The sequence below is a fragment of the Micrasema longulum genome, unplaced genomic scaffold, assembly GCF_059751315.1.
Source record: "Micrasema longulum isolate JH-2025_06_02 unplaced genomic scaffold, ASM5975131v1 h1tg000774l, whole genome shotgun sequence".
Lineage (NCBI taxonomy): Eukaryota > Metazoa > Arthropoda > Insecta > Trichoptera > Brachycentridae > Micrasema > Micrasema longulum.
This window is the reverse complement of record NW_028277968.1, coordinates 329,439-345,548: the sequence shown is the minus strand read 5'-3', so window position 1 is coordinate 345,548 and position 16,110 is coordinate 329,439. Positions and strand designations below refer to the sequence as shown.

The following is a 16,110-nucleotide window of genomic DNA, read 5'->3' as shown; positions in this document are numbered from 1 at the left end:
ACAAAAATAATGCCCATGGACTACTGGTACTTAAAGCGTAAGGCTGATCATCTTTCCTGCACTAATAGATGATTTAGATACGCCGCATTTAGTATACCAATGCACCATTGTGTGCGGACATGGTTATGACGTTGATTTCGAATCATTATTTCATTTTAGATTTCGCAGTCACGCAATTCAGCTGTACTTTTGATGTGCGAGTACACACAGAAGTTTTTACTCGTTTGTTTCTCAACAATCACACCGAGTGCTACTGTGATAGGAACCGCGCCCCCGCACTGTTTGCATTTAAGATTATAGTTACATAGTGCGGCGTTGAAGTGTTTCTTTAAACATTGTTATTTGTATCGCGAGAGTGGACGGTCATCACAATAAACAAAGCTATGCAGACCTCGAAGGCGTACCTCGGTAGAAGGCAGAGTATCCCCGTAATTTACGTCAAGGGGACGCACTATGAAGTCGGCTTCGATGTGGTTCGTAAATAATTCTCACTTATGCTCATCATCACAGTACTATTGTTTGAATTCATCGCTCTCTCACAAATTTATGTCAACAATATTCCACAACCCCATTTATTTATAGAATCGGAAATAGTGCGTACTCACAATTCGGCTTCTTGTTATAAGAACATTGTTCGTTCGATTTTCTATTTTTAAACCTTTCAGACTCGGTACATATTCAAATAAACACGAAATTAAATAAATATATTACAACAGAGATGAACAGCACTCTCTGGAGGGGAATGTAATCTACCCACTTATGTTAAAGACGCCCCTTCTTTTTTTACAATTAAATCAAGCTTGAATAATCACCTCTTCTATCCTCTCTGCATAGTAAAGTGTATTTTTTTAGGTAATTTTTGTTTTCAATTTTTGCATAAAATTATAAGATTCTGCATTATTACCCAGAACATGTCAATTTCCTTGTAATTTTCTCAAACTGAATGGTTTAGGTAGGTAGGAAGAAATTGCCTTGAGGCAATATGTCCGCCCTTATATGTATATAAATTTTATATGTATATAAAGTGTTAAATAAATAAAATAATAGAAGTGTAGGTTACATGGCTATCATTGGGTGGTTTAAGTGGCCACTTTAAATACTGTGTTATATTCGCAATTCTGGATATATTTAAACATCCATATGAGACTTCCATATTTCTTTTCATAAAAAAAATGTTCCTTATCTCGGTTATAATATATTTATTTTGATAACTCCCAACGGGGTTAAATACAGTTCATGTCTACTAAAATATTGTAGACGAAATTTTTTATTTTTAACTCACTTATCTACCGAAATTTAAAAGCGGTAAGTTTATTTTTAAATTACTAAGATCCCTACTTATATGCGTTTTTTTTTAGAGAAAATATTTTTGTTCTTATTATTTACCGAGATTCGATCTTGGGGCCATTTTCAACGATTTGTAAATAACTCACTATTAGAAAATGAGAATCAAGTTGGGCTACAATGGGGTTTGAACCTCGGACTTCTGATCCGTGAGTCCGCAGCACTAACCACGGAACCACAACCCGATGCTTATGTCTCTATTTTTTTCGGCTTATATAGAAAAGTACATTTTGTAGTTTGACAGCTGGCTTTTAGGTGGTTTGTTTGTAATGGAGAGAATTTACAAAGTCCTTTATAAATGATATTTGAATAAAATTAAACTTATTTTAGTACATTAGAATCCAAAGAGTTTTTTTTTATATTCACAGGGTCTAAAAGGGTAAAGCTACGTATTAAACCTATTTCACATGTATCGTCCTAATCCACCGGCCCGGTGATATGAGGGTGGGTGGAGACTTATTGATTTATAATTTTTTTCGTTATATTATCTCATTATTTTCTACCCGCGAAGGAAAATTTTGCTAAAGGAAATCGAGTGAAAATAAGTCGGCCTCATGATGAACATTTTGGTATTCGTGCCATTTTCAACTAGTTTTTAATCTCACTAGTGGGGCTCGAACCTAAAACCTTTGATTTATGAGTCAGTGACCCTATTATGGATATATATATATTTTTTATTTTTTTTATTTATTGTTCCGTATGCCCTATTCTATATTTTTAAAAATTGCTGTCTACCTCAGAACCTGTATTTATTTACCTTCTTCACTGTTTTGCAAACAGAATATATTAATACTATGCTAATAATTGACACTGAATTGAACCGAACTGAACTAGCTACAGGACCACAACCCGGTTAGTTGTAAAGCATTAGGCCGTTTTCGCAAAATTCTACCCTGACCAAAAAAAAAACATAGGGTGGATCGACTTTTATCTAATTATAATTATTTTAAAAAAATGATTTTTTATGTGTTTATAGACAAGTACTAAACGTTAATCACTTACATCAGCCAATGACAGGTCATAAGCTCTATTTTTATTTCATATAGTCTTTATTCAATAAATTATTACAATTTTAATACATTATATAAAGAAAACAAAGTATTAACACATATTTTGTCTTATTCGATTAAATAATAGTTTGTTATCGGGTGCTCAGAAATTAGTTTTAATTAATAATCAAATAAAAAAGTACAGACATAATATTGAATATATATAAAACAAAGAACGTATATTATTTTGTTTTTGATGCTTTGAAAAATATTATTAAGAAGGTAGAAAAGATTATTTTTTTTTTAATAGTAGGAAAATAGAGAAAAATAATACAATTAAAATTAAAGAATAGCCATGTACCTAAATATATTTTAAACATAGGAAAAAATATGCATTCATGTATAAATAGTGGGTGCTCATAAATGTAATCAAAACAAGATAAAAAATCGAACAAAGTCAATCGAAAATTTCAATTCATATGTACAGAAAAAATTATAATTAATTTGTCTACTTAAAAAAGTTCTCCGTGTCTGTTGTAATATCTTCCGAATTTATTTATTTTTATCTCTTGTCACCGTGGGTACAATTATTTGTCTTTTTTTTTTATTTTTGTGTTTTCTTTTTATATTTTCAACCTATACCTACTTACATATTATTTTTTTAAATAAACTTTCGAGTAAAATCGGATTAAATTGAACGTGTAAAAATATAATTAATATGATCATCGTACTTCATCAAATACCTTTTTTCGCACCCAATGGTGCTAAAGGCACTGTATTAAAACTCAATGTGCAGCGTATCTCAATCACCTGCTACATCAAAATAAGGTGATCAGTCTTACGTTTTAGGTTCTAGTTCAGGTAACGTGACATATTGGAGCGTAAAATCACCATTCATAAAAATATTTCATGATATTGCCTGTCCAGTGCCCTTTGCCTCACGAAGTGCAGATAAGGGGGTAATGGGTAGAAATTATATGCATTTGCATATTTTGGCTCTTTTTATAAGTTTATGCATATTTTAACATTTTTATTTATTTACGGACTTATTCAGTCCATTTAAGAGTGAATATATTTCTTTTTTGTTTTATATTATAAACAGGTACAATTAAAATACAATACAACTAACAAAAATGAAAGCCAGTACAAAACTTTAAATAATTATTACTTCTTCGCAACTCTGGTCTATCTTAGAGATTGTTTGGATACTGACTGTCTCGAGTTTATTTGAGACGGATGAAAGACAATTTTATTTTTTATTTATTTATTCATTCAAAATTACAAAATTAAATATTTATGAACTTATTACGGCTTTTTAGGCTATGCCCGTGTCAAGCCACAATAAATAACAATAAAAATACATAGTAAAATTAATTCGATCAAATTATAATGACATAGAATCACAATCTACGTCATTACAATATGCGCTAATATAGAACCTTAGTTCATGCATTGCTCGGTAACATCGGTGAACTTGGAACGTTTATTGTAAATTTAAAAATATATTTCGATTGATAGAAGAAGGCACAACTGCCCAACAGAAAATTTATAAAAAAATAAAGATTTTTGAAATTTTTGGTAATAAATATATAAAAACCGTAATTTTTTATATTTTGTGTTGCATGTTTTAAGCTTTTTTCATGCATCGCACATATTTCAGCATTTTTCTCTCTTCAATCCGTGCGTCATGTTTGAGGATGGTGATTACGCCTGACTCCAGGCATGGCTCGTCTGTAAACAGTCTCCCTCAGCATTTTTATATTGCCTTTAATCCTGTCTTTAGGGATGATATGTGATGAGTACGTAATTTATATTGAATGACATAAAGCACTATCTCTGCATACTCAAAAACCGTTTTTAAGGTCGTGAGTCATCCCGTCGGTTTCCCACACATAAAATATATGAATTTAACTCTACTGATGATGATGATGATTTATCATTTTTACATTTTTTTATTGAAAACTTTTCCCTGCCAACTAGGGCATATACAGCGTTACCTTGTATACAATTCAATTACCAAGAAATATTATAGTTTTATAAAAAAATAATGATAGAATGGTCCAATTTAATCAAATTTTACAAGGAATATTCCTAGCCAAGAATTGAACCCGGCACCTTGTGCAATGCAGGCTCGCGCCCCATCGAACCGCGCGTATATTCGCTCGTTTTCCTTTTTCAGGATTTTTACCTGAGCGAAGTCATAGGCGTTTGCCGCATTTGAAAGGCAATTCAAGGTCTAAACAGAGATGCGGCCGGCATAGCTCTGAGATGGGCATTTTTTAATTTTGCGCGAATATAAAAACAATAACCGGTAAAAGCGACACAATGGCCTTTTGACACAATGGCCTTTGGGAGATAATGAATCTGGAGGCTGATAATTTTTGCTACCCCTCCCGTTCACGGCATAATTAATCAACCACCATTTACGTAAGACAGACATTTTTGTGAAAAATCAATCATTTTAGGCACCCTGTACTGGCATCTCTTCATTTTGAAATGGTAACCCTACACCCGATGGCGATGGGCCCTTGCCGTTAGTTATTACTATTCATGCTGCGCGCGATCGATATTTTGATTTCTAAATACGAGTAGTACAACGCAAGTTATATTTTCTTCCAGAAATCAAAAGTATGCATTTATACTATTGTATAAAAATAAGTACTATAAATGAATGGTACTGGGCGGCCGGAAAAAAATATGTGTTGGAAAAAAACGTAATAAATTTTGAAAAAGGGTAAAGCATTAACGGTGAATCTTTGCTTTTTCACGAATAAATAAATAACTAAATTGCAAATATGATTTTATCTATTGTCATCATGAACGAATTTATTTTTTAAACTTTATTGATGTTAATATGTGCAAGTCTTATCTCCCAATCAGAAAAGAGCTTTTATTTTTAATTAATTATGTTTTATTTTATATTATTAGATTTATGTTTTTTAGTACAAAATTTTGACTAATCTCTTATTTTGACCAGTTTATTTTTTGTTGGCTTGAAGATATTGCTTTTAGCAATAAGTCCGCCAAAATACTTATTCATTGTACTTGAAGTTTTAAATAAATAAATGTATCCTTGAAAACGCATATAATTTAACTAATCCAATCCATTTTTAATAATTAAACATGGAGTCTGAAATAAAGTAAAAAATTAACATTTATTTTTAAAAAGTAATGCTATCTAAGTAAAAAAGTCGAACCGATAAAAATTTCTAGATGTCCTTGGATGAAAAAAAACGATAACAAAGAAAAACGCGCACAATTCTATTACGCGTAATTTGCCAATGTTAATATTATCCTTAGATACGATAATTTACTCAACAAAATAAATAAATCATCACATTAGTAAGATCATATGCATGTGTAATGTGTACCTATTACCGTATGTTAAAATATGACCCAGAAATCTTTAAAAAAAAGAAAAAATAACTTTCATTCAATTATTAAAGAATATTTTTTTTATCCTCTTCAGAATCACCATTGAAAATACACATATGCCAACGTTTTTTTCCAACCTTCATTGCACTTCTCATAGGCTGATTTCGGAATGAATTTTAGTTCAATCTGTGAAGTTTCTTTTATAACCTCAATCGAGTCGAAATGCTCCCCGTAAAGTAATAATTTGAGTTAAGGGAACAGAAAAAAATCGCACGAAGCCAAATCAGGTAAAAACGGTGCGCGAGGAACAACTCATACGTTGTTTTTGGCCAAAAAATCGCGCACCGGGAAAAATAATTGAGACGTCGCATTATCGTGATGCAAAAAACCGAGAGTTATTTTTCCATAAATCTGGCCTTTTTCGATAAATATTCTCCCTCAGATACTTCAATACATCTAAACATTATTCTTTGTTGGCCTTCTGACCTATTGGAAGGAACTCCGAGAGCACAACTCTATGATAATCGAAAAAAACAGTCGTCATTACCGTGAAGTCATAGATTATTTGGTACGTATGTCTATGACACAGTTATACCAACCTTAAGAAAAAGAAAAACAACATGTTTCAAATTACAAATTCCGGGTAGTATTGAACATAACAGTATATACGTGCCAATATTGAAGCTACAATTTTTATCGAAACTCAACCGGGCAGCGTCGCAACCTCAAAGAAATTACGCTCTATCACTTAGTTTATTTGTAGCTTGTAGCTGTATTTGTTGCTGCTCGTCAAACTATTATTGACAATTCAATTTCATAAATTAAAAAAAATACTTACTTGTTTATTTTCATTACCTTATACTTGTTTTTTATTTTTTACTATTATATCAAATTGCACTGTAGTATTGGCAAATACGCATTTCATAGATACATATTTTTATTTCTTATTTTTCGTGATAATATATGCTTCCTTGTTTATTAATTTTAACTTTAAAATGTCTTTCTTGCTTACCGTAGCACTTTATTTATTGTTTGCCTTACAGAATTTATTTCATAAGCTTATATCTTTGCATTTTTTGTTAATATGCTTACTGTTTTTTCTTGCATACCTTTGTTATTATTGTTTTTTTTTTCTTTTTTACTTTGTAAAACTTTTTATCATATCCTTTTTAACTAATTTCACATTTTTTTTCTGTATATTCTGTTTATTATTTAGTATGTTAGCATGTATTTCATTTTTATTTTTGTAAATGCCTTTTAGGCGTTAATGAACAAAATAAAAAATAAAAAAAATATGTAGATCCGCCCATATGGACAAAAAACATCTAGGGTTATCAATCACGAATTAATTACACCTTAAAGCAAAACAATGGGCCGTTTATACTTAGTCCGATAATCGCAAGCACAGCCTCGAAACCGTCAATAAGTGGGTCGCGAATTATTACTCTAAGGTCGCAACACTCCCGCATTCCTTCCGTGCGCCATGAACGTAGACCCCATCATTTGGTACTGGTACCTACCTACATAAATTAATTTCCGCCAACTGCCCAGAAATATAATTATATCGTATCATTTATCAATAAATTATACAAATATCATAATTCTAGTTATGAAACACTGAGCAATTATGCATTATGCTTACATCTTGGAATAGATTGGTACAATACGCACACAAACGTACGTAGTATGTGTAACAAACAGACGCGTTGATTAATACCTTACCGACCGCATCTCATATTTGGATAATGTTATGCAAAAATGTGTTAAGCCACACCAACCTCAAACTGAGATAATCGATTCTTAACATCAGGCACAATTTCTAAAATACGTTTTATAATTTAACTTGGCTGTTACGTTTCATACATAATAAGTACCTGCCTAATAGAACAAAAAAAAAAGCGTTTTTTATATTTATTTTTTGTAAACATTCAAATTTAGCAAAAAGGTGGGATAAAATGTATATTTTTTAAATATTTTTAATGTACGATTATAGATAAAATATTTTTTTTTTTAAATGGAAATTTTTGAGTGAAAAAATTATTAAAATTTATATAAAAGCTTTATGTTCCAGAGATAAAAATACCTCGGGATTTACTATTAATATGAATCCCCAAGTTACAAAAACTTGCCATTATAATAAAAAAATAGTCGGCAATTCTGGCAAAGAAAGCGGGGCACACATGTTTGCAATATTGTTATCGTGTTAGCCACACATTGATATGAATTCGCAACAATACGTTAATCATCTAAAAGCAGTGTTATATTGTTTTTAATCCAGTTGAATGGTTGTTGGTTAACACATCAAAGTGTTAGGGAGAATTTCTAGTTTAAACTCATCAAACTATTTTTTCAAAAAAAGAATGTCACTTTTTGATCACTATTCTGACACCAACTCATTTTGTCAATTGTGGTTTGACACATTTTTGCATAACACTATCCATTTAGCAAATATCGCGATGCCCTCACTAACTAGAAATAAAGAGATAAAAGAGATAATAAACAATACTTATAAAACATTCTTGTAAAAGAAAGATATACATATTTGCTTAGATCATACAATGACAATCAATTTAAAAAAAATGTAGAGTGGATTATAAATATTAAAAATTATTTTCTTATTTAATAAATAAGGTTATTTTTATGATTCAAACGATATGTATTGTCTTTTTCTTATCACATACGTCAATAATTACCTTTGAATTTTAATTTGAAATACCATCTTATACGCGCTTGTCACGTGTTTATTGAATTATACGTTATTGTATTAATTATTGCTTCAGCATTTACTTTGCGGAAAAACATTTTAAATTTATTTAAAATGAAACACTTTGTAATTTTTACCACACAACAGTTTAATATATCAACAATATTTTGAGTTTGTCCAAATTTTTGTAGACGAGGACTGGATTCGAAAGAATTGAAGGAATAAAGATGTTCGGATATAGGCAGAATGGTGAATGTTACACAATGTGTAAAGTGGCCACTTAAACCAGCCATTGACAGGTCATTAGCCCTGTAGATGCCTAGACTTATATATTACCTTCTCTTAAATGTTCTTTATCTCTGTTGTAACATTTGAACATCTATGTTCCTTTAATTCTTTCATCTGTTGATGTTTGTGAAGTTAAAGAGCTTAAACCTTTATTTATGCGGGTGAGATTCATCTAATTGAATTATTTCACCTACATTGAAATTGAAAAAATAACATTTTCAGGCGTTGCCTAGTATGTAGGTAAAATAATTCAATTAGATGAATTTCACCCACATAAATAAAGGTTTCAGCTCTGTAACATCACAAACATCAACAGGTGAAAGAATTGATGGAATATAGATGCTCAGATATGGGCAGAATGGTGAATGTTACACAGTGTATAAAGTGGCCACTTAAACCACTCATTGACAGGTCATAAGCCCTTTAGATGCCTAGACTTCCATATTACCTTCTCTTAAATGTTCTTCGTCTCTATTGTTATTTGTTTATAAAAAAATAGTGGTTGAAAACAAAGTTGTTTTATTTTTTAAATTATTTTAATATCGATTAATTCTCTTGTAAGAAGTTAATATCAGTATGTATTATTATATTTATTTAAGTAATTAAGTTAAGTTATTATTTCTTGATATATATTTTTTTTTTTGGTAGCATTATATACTCGTAGTATTTATGACATTATATTAGGACAACATATAAGGCCCAGGAACCCTTGAGCGATGACCCGATATTATATAGGCACAATTCTCTCATATAGGAAGAGTATTTGCAATATTTGCATCTTAAACATAAACAATGCAGGGCGAACTGTGAATAGAAGCGATTATGCTCAGCTTACCATTATATTTGACTAACCATAAAAATGTTTTACCGTAACTTTATTTGTCGACCTCGTGGTGTAATGGTCAGCGCGTTAGCCTGCCATTCAAAAGGTCTCAGGTTCGATTCCCGACATGGTTGATATGAAATATTTATTTTAAAGGGTGTTTTCACACAATAATATTTCTCAGTCCCTGGACTGGTACCTGAAGCGTAAAGACTGATCATTTTACCTTTATGTAACAAAAATGATCAAGATACGCAGCTATTGGTGTACCTATGCAGTGCCCTATGCACCATTAGGTGTGGAAAGGGAATGATGATTATGATTATTTACAGAAAAACAAATAGTTAATTACTATTTATTTTAAATCATTTCAACCATGTATATTTTTATCCTAATATAAATATTAATATTACAGCGCCTTCGGTGAGCCATGAAACTCGCCGATTATTCCAGCTTGTTTTTTCATACAAATAAGTATACGATATTTTGAATCTCTTAACCCCAGTGCGAGTTTTTTCTCCTAGATTAAACTTGCGGATTACAGAAATTATTTGGAGATTCTTGATTTGGAAAACAGTAAATCAAACATTTTTTCTCAAGGGCTATTTTTCTTTGAGATGGTACATTTGACATGAGACCATAATTACTGTCATGTGTCATATTGCAGGACATATGACGCTCGACGCGGCCGTTTTTAGCACTATTAATTTCTAGAACAATTCGGCCAGTTGACATTTCAATTGAATTCCTAATATCGACTGAATTCATAGTAATGTTTTTTATGTATTTTTTAATGAGTTATGTATTAAAGTAATGGATAATATATCTATATCACGAAGTTACGTCGTTTGAGTTGATTTCACAGATGAAAGTTGTTGTAACACAAAGAACCACTGAAAAATATCAATTTATAGTACATATTACGTACATTATATTATGTATCTCCTATGTAGGTACAAATATATGATATATTTCTATAGCTTACCTGTAAATAAAATCATCACTCGCCACTGAAACAATGTTTCAATGATGTGCAATATGTGGATAGCTAAAATAATCATGTTCAGCTGCCTGACTGCTCCTATCGGCATGACTAGATCCAGGTTGGTTCTGGAAGCCGGCAGGTATAAGAGCTTGTGCTGATGCTGTCAAAGACATTTGTCCGAAACATTAAATAAATATTCTGCTAAATGACCGTGTTCTCGATATAACTTCTTAGCACCCTGAGAAAATGAGCCATTTTTGGTACATGAGCATGATTAGTCTTACACTTCAGGTGCCAGGCCAGGGTCTACAACAAGTCAATTATGTCGACAAATCAACCCGAGACCTCTTGCATGGTAGGCAAACACGCTGACTATTAAACCAAGAGGCGGACTAATAATAGAGTTATTTTTTTGCACAAAAGCAAACAAAAATCCCACGTAGACATTAGTTGTGCATGGGTTTACTATGTAAATTTATAAATACTGTGAAGTCACATTAAAATATAATGAGTATGAAATAAAATACTATAAAATTTGTACATGCTTGGCCGCGAGGCGTACATTCTTTTTTACCTAGAGTTTTTACTTTCCGAAAATACTTAAGTACGAATTATAATTTTGATTAATATCAGTAGTAAAAAATCGGTTTATTGTAGTTTTTTATTAATTGTTTCTATAATAGGGTTTTTTTGCATTTTTTTAAACGCATGCCAATTTCGATAACAGACGATTCTCCAGTCAACCGTGATTTTAATAATATTTTTAAGTGCCGTAAAATCAGGAATACAATTTGTTTAATGTTAGCTTACGTGGATTAATATTTATTTCATCATCATTGTAATTGTAAAAAGATACAGTCATTTGTCATTTAAAATAAAATATAACGGAAGAAGAAACTGACCAATCAAGTTTTTTTAAATTTACTAAAAGATGTAAATATGGTACTTGATAAAAATTCTAATTTGAAAAAAAAATCATTAACATTTTTTTCAAAATGCTTTGTTTCGTTTTTTTTTAATTTTAAACGCAACTGATAGGGTGCAAACTACGAGTTACCCTAGTTGATCGCGAGGGATACATTCTGGTCATGGCGTGGAAATTTCAACAGGGAATTTTTCAATGAAATCATCGGATATTTTTCAGCTGATTTTACGTCTGCACTAGCCGATTCGCCAATCGTTTCAAGGCAATGTAAGTTTGATAATTTTTTAAACCAATCAAACCAACCTTTGCTGGCTTTAAAATAAATATCATTCGTAATTGTGTTGATGCTCACGGGCAAGCGGTGTTGATTAAGGTCCACTATTCATTTGCTTAATATTTTTTTCCATTTTTGTCATCAATAAACTTTTGGTTTGCGAAACTTTTGTTGTTATAATCGGGTTAACACTTTCGCCAGCCATTTTAATTTGGTCTTTTTGTTGCATAATTGATCGCACTGTAAACTGAGGCATTTTAAAATCCTCACATGCAACTGCAAACTTACTACCATTTTCTATCATTTCAATTATGTTTAGTGTCTTTTCTTAAATCACTTCATTGCAAAAAATATCGAGTTATAACGAGTCGCCATCAACGAGGGTTGCCTGTACTCTATCGGTACACCTAATGCAGCTTATCTTGATCTAAATCGGGCCTGGCCAACCCAAATTGCGCCCCGGGCGCATTGATGACTTAATTTTCTTCTAAAGGGCCGCACATACAGACATTATACAAAACTAATTTCATTAGTTTAATAAAACGTTTAATTAATTTAAAAAATAAATAAATGCAGAGGTAATCTGAAAGTAAAATCAGGGTAACTGGGAATAAAAACAATACCACAACCAGATGTGAAAAGAAAACACATTAAACCAACAGAAAAGGGTATTGGTATAGTAATAAAAATGTTCAACAATTTAAAAAATCAAAATTATTAATTTAAACGTGTAAATCAAACGATAATGCAAATTTTATTTGAAACAAAATCAATTATCAATGACCACTTCTTTTAGTTGAGTTTCTTTCGCTTTGAGTTTCTTTTCGCTTACTTGAAATTTTTTATCTATTTAATTAGTACACCTAACTGGTTTTCTAGATTGACGCCCTATTTTTTTTAAAGCCTTACAAACGTATGTAGATCCAAAAGCACTAATTTTTTTTGGGCAAAACATCGTTTTCAAAACGTTATGTACTTACTATAAAATTCTATTTTTGGAATCGTGGGGTATATAATTTGTAGTTCAATATTGCATTGAAGGTCGATTAATTCCATTTGCAAGGTTTCTGAACATCAACCCCAAGTGGAGAACCGAACATCTCAAATACTTTCTCATAATTTACTGGTTCAAAAAATGAATTCCTCATACATGACCGTGGGCCACAGGTTGGCCATAACTGATCTAAATGAAGGTAAGGTGATCAGACTTATGCTTTAGGCGCCAGCCGGGGATACTGTAATGGCTTAAGGGGAATCTTAAGCCCACTATCTACATGAAGCTGTAATGGAATCCTGGGGGACTGTATAGTTAAACTAACTGTAGTGACAATGTTTGATTATGTCCAAATGCTTGCAGACTGGCTGGATTTCCTCCCTAGGGAGTTGTTCATATTTAAATTTTTACATGAACAACTCCCTAGGGAGGAAATCCAGCCAGTCTGCAAGCATTAGGACATAATCAAACATTGTTGAATTACTACCTGGTAAAAGAAGAAGTATAAAAATTGGAAAATTGTTTTTAGGCGTTGCCTAGTAGGTGATTTGGTTCAGCCGGATAAATCTCACCCACGTGATAAAAGTTTCAGCTGTTTTACTTCACAATAGTCAACAGATGGAAGAGTTGAGGAAATGTGGATGTTCAAACATGGGCAGAATGGTGAATGTTACACAGTGTGTAAAGTGGCCACTTAAACCAGCCAATGACAGGTCATAAGCCCTGTAAATGCCTAGACTTCCATATTCCCTTCTCAAAAATGTTTTCCCTCTCTGTTGAAATAAATTTAACTGTAGTGATTTTATTTTAATTGTATCTGTACGAGTATATAAACAATTTTTTTTTTCTAACTAAATATACTGAATAATTCCGTAAATAAATAATAAGGAAAAACCACAAAGTTTGCGCTTCAAATATGAATATTGATCACAACTTTTATCCAGCCAAGATATTTTTTTCCATAGGAGTTTTCTAAAATCAGAAATACAGTTAAACATACTGGTATCCCGTAAAACAATACGGTTAAATTTCGTGTTGATAATCGTGCGTAGAATATTCCGTTTCGTAGTCTACTTGAAAAGTCATTTGCCTTCTATAACTTATTTCCCGGGCATTTTTTTTTTTTTACATTTTTTTATATTTTTATATTTCACTGTTATATAATGTACAGCAATTCTTTGTTTCAAGTCCTGACTAGCTAATATTTTTTTGTGTTTAGGCGGAACCTTTTTTGTTGGATTTTTTATTTATTTACATAATGATGATCATACTGTCAAAAAATTAAACTGACTATCAATTGAAAAACCTACCAATAATAATAAAAATTAACACTTTAATTTTAATTTTTACTTTTTACTTTTTTTTATAAAGCAATTGTAAAAAAAAGTACATGAATAATAAATAAATATATAGATAACAATAAATATCTCTTTTAAATTGAAACAATCTGTCATTAAAAAAATAATAAAAAAATCATTATGTACCTATTAACTCAATCAATCTGGCGACTAGTCATTCCGTTTAGTAACCCTGCGTTGTTTCAATGTTTGTATCGAATTAATTTAACGTCTAAGTTCCTCATAATATATTAGAAGGACATGGAAAAACTGCATTTTTTTGTAACGCTTTGCAGGTGCGTTTGCAGGAAGCAAATTATTTTATCCCGTAGTTTTTTTGACAATCACTATGCGCAAGTTATTAGTAGAACTAAAATGAGTATTATTTTGCAATATTTTAATTTTCATTTATTTATTCAGAAATTTAGAACATTACAGAAAAAAGACCCAATTCATTCTAAATACAATAATATATCACAAATTACAGTAGATAGTTATGTTATTAAAGTAATATAACAAAATGTAAAAAGAAAAATTAAAAGTTAGAAAGTTCTTTCCTAAGGGAAGGCCCACTGTCGTAATATATGTCGACATCCGAGGCGATGCGATTAAGTAGCAAGATTGCTCTACCAACCGGCATAACTATAGGCAGGTTGGTTCTGCATCGCGGTAGGTAAAACAATCGATGCTGTCTTTGTCGAAGATAGTTATCAGGTACGAACAGTCCTACATCCATCAGAATTTCTGAGTTATGTATGCGACCACCGATCACCTGGAAAAAGTGAACACCCAAATGAACGTCCCTCCTCCTCCATAATGACTGATAGCCTAGCATCCACAGTAAAAAGTCGGTTGGGAAGAGCCAAGGATAATATCCACACTCTTTTAGGTACAGATAGCGCAGAAATTTTTTCTGCACTCTCTCCACCATCAAAGAGTATCGAGTCTCATGTGGCGACCAAATAATGGAACTAAACTCCAAACGACTTCTTACCAAGGAATTGTACAATGTAATAAAGAAAAAAAAACTATTGTAGATTACCTATGTATATGTAAAATCATCATCATTAACATTGCTACACCAATCGCAGCGTATCTTGACCATTTTTGTTACATGAAGGTAAGACGATCAGTCTTACGCTTCAGGTACCAGTCCGGGGACTATGAAATATTCTAGTGTAAGAACACTATTTTTAAATAAATTTTTAACATCAACCATGTGGGGAATCGAACCCAAAATCTCTTGGATAGTACACAAACGCACTGACCATTTTACCACGAGACTGACTGTAGTATATATATGTTTTATTAATTTTTTAAAGTTCTATGAAAAAAAACTTGTAAAATGTATTCCTCGGCATGGAATTTCCCAGTGAGGAGTACATTATAAACAAATCAATAATATTTTTTATCAATAAAATATTTCATAAACAAATATTTTTTATAGATCGTAGGCCCTTCAAATGTCTAGACTTGTATATTATAAAATTTTTTATTTTTATACCAACTATATTTCTTAACACTGTTCCTTTATTTTGTTCCTTTATTTTATTTCTTTATATTGTGTTTTTTTTTTAAATCTATGCTGTTTATATACTCATCTTCTTTTTTTATACCAACTTTACTTCTTAACACCGTTCTATCTTTTGTTGCTTTATATTGTATTTTTTAAATTTAATGTTGTTTATATACTTATATTTTGTAAAATTTTCATGTATGTAAAAGCCTTATGGGCGTGAAAAAATAATAAAATAAAAATAAAAAAATAAAATAAAATAAAAATTTGGTAAGGTATTTAAAATAAAACACTTTTTTAAAATTTAATTCTACTTTTTTGTATAAATATTTTTTAAATTATTTTGTGAATCGTTTTGTCTTGTTTGGACATTATCAAACTAACTTAAATATTTTAAAAGTTTCTTTTTATACTAACCATTATTTCTGTTTTACAATATGGGTGTAAATAACGTTTATGGTTTATTATTTAACAAGTATTGAGAATTTTATATAGATTTTATATAAAGTAAAGTAACGAAGGTAATTAAAAATCAATTAGGATATACTGAGTATAT

At 31.0% G+C, this 16,110-nt stretch overlaps 1 protein-coding gene across 1 annotated transcript in view; it reads left to right on the top strand.

Moving 5' to 3' along the window:
- The first annotated feature begins 336 nt into the window (after window positions 1-336).
- t (C45 family peptidase tan) overlaps window positions 337-16,110 on the top strand; it is a 91,580-nt gene continuing 75,806 nt past the window's right edge. Inside the window, exon 1 of the mRNA XM_088230505.1 lies at window positions 337-473. Within this exon, the coding sequence (XP_088086631.1) occupies window positions 384-473 (90 nt within the window). The 5' untranslated portion in view covers window positions 337-383. The remainder of the gene's footprint in view (window positions 474-16,110) is intronic.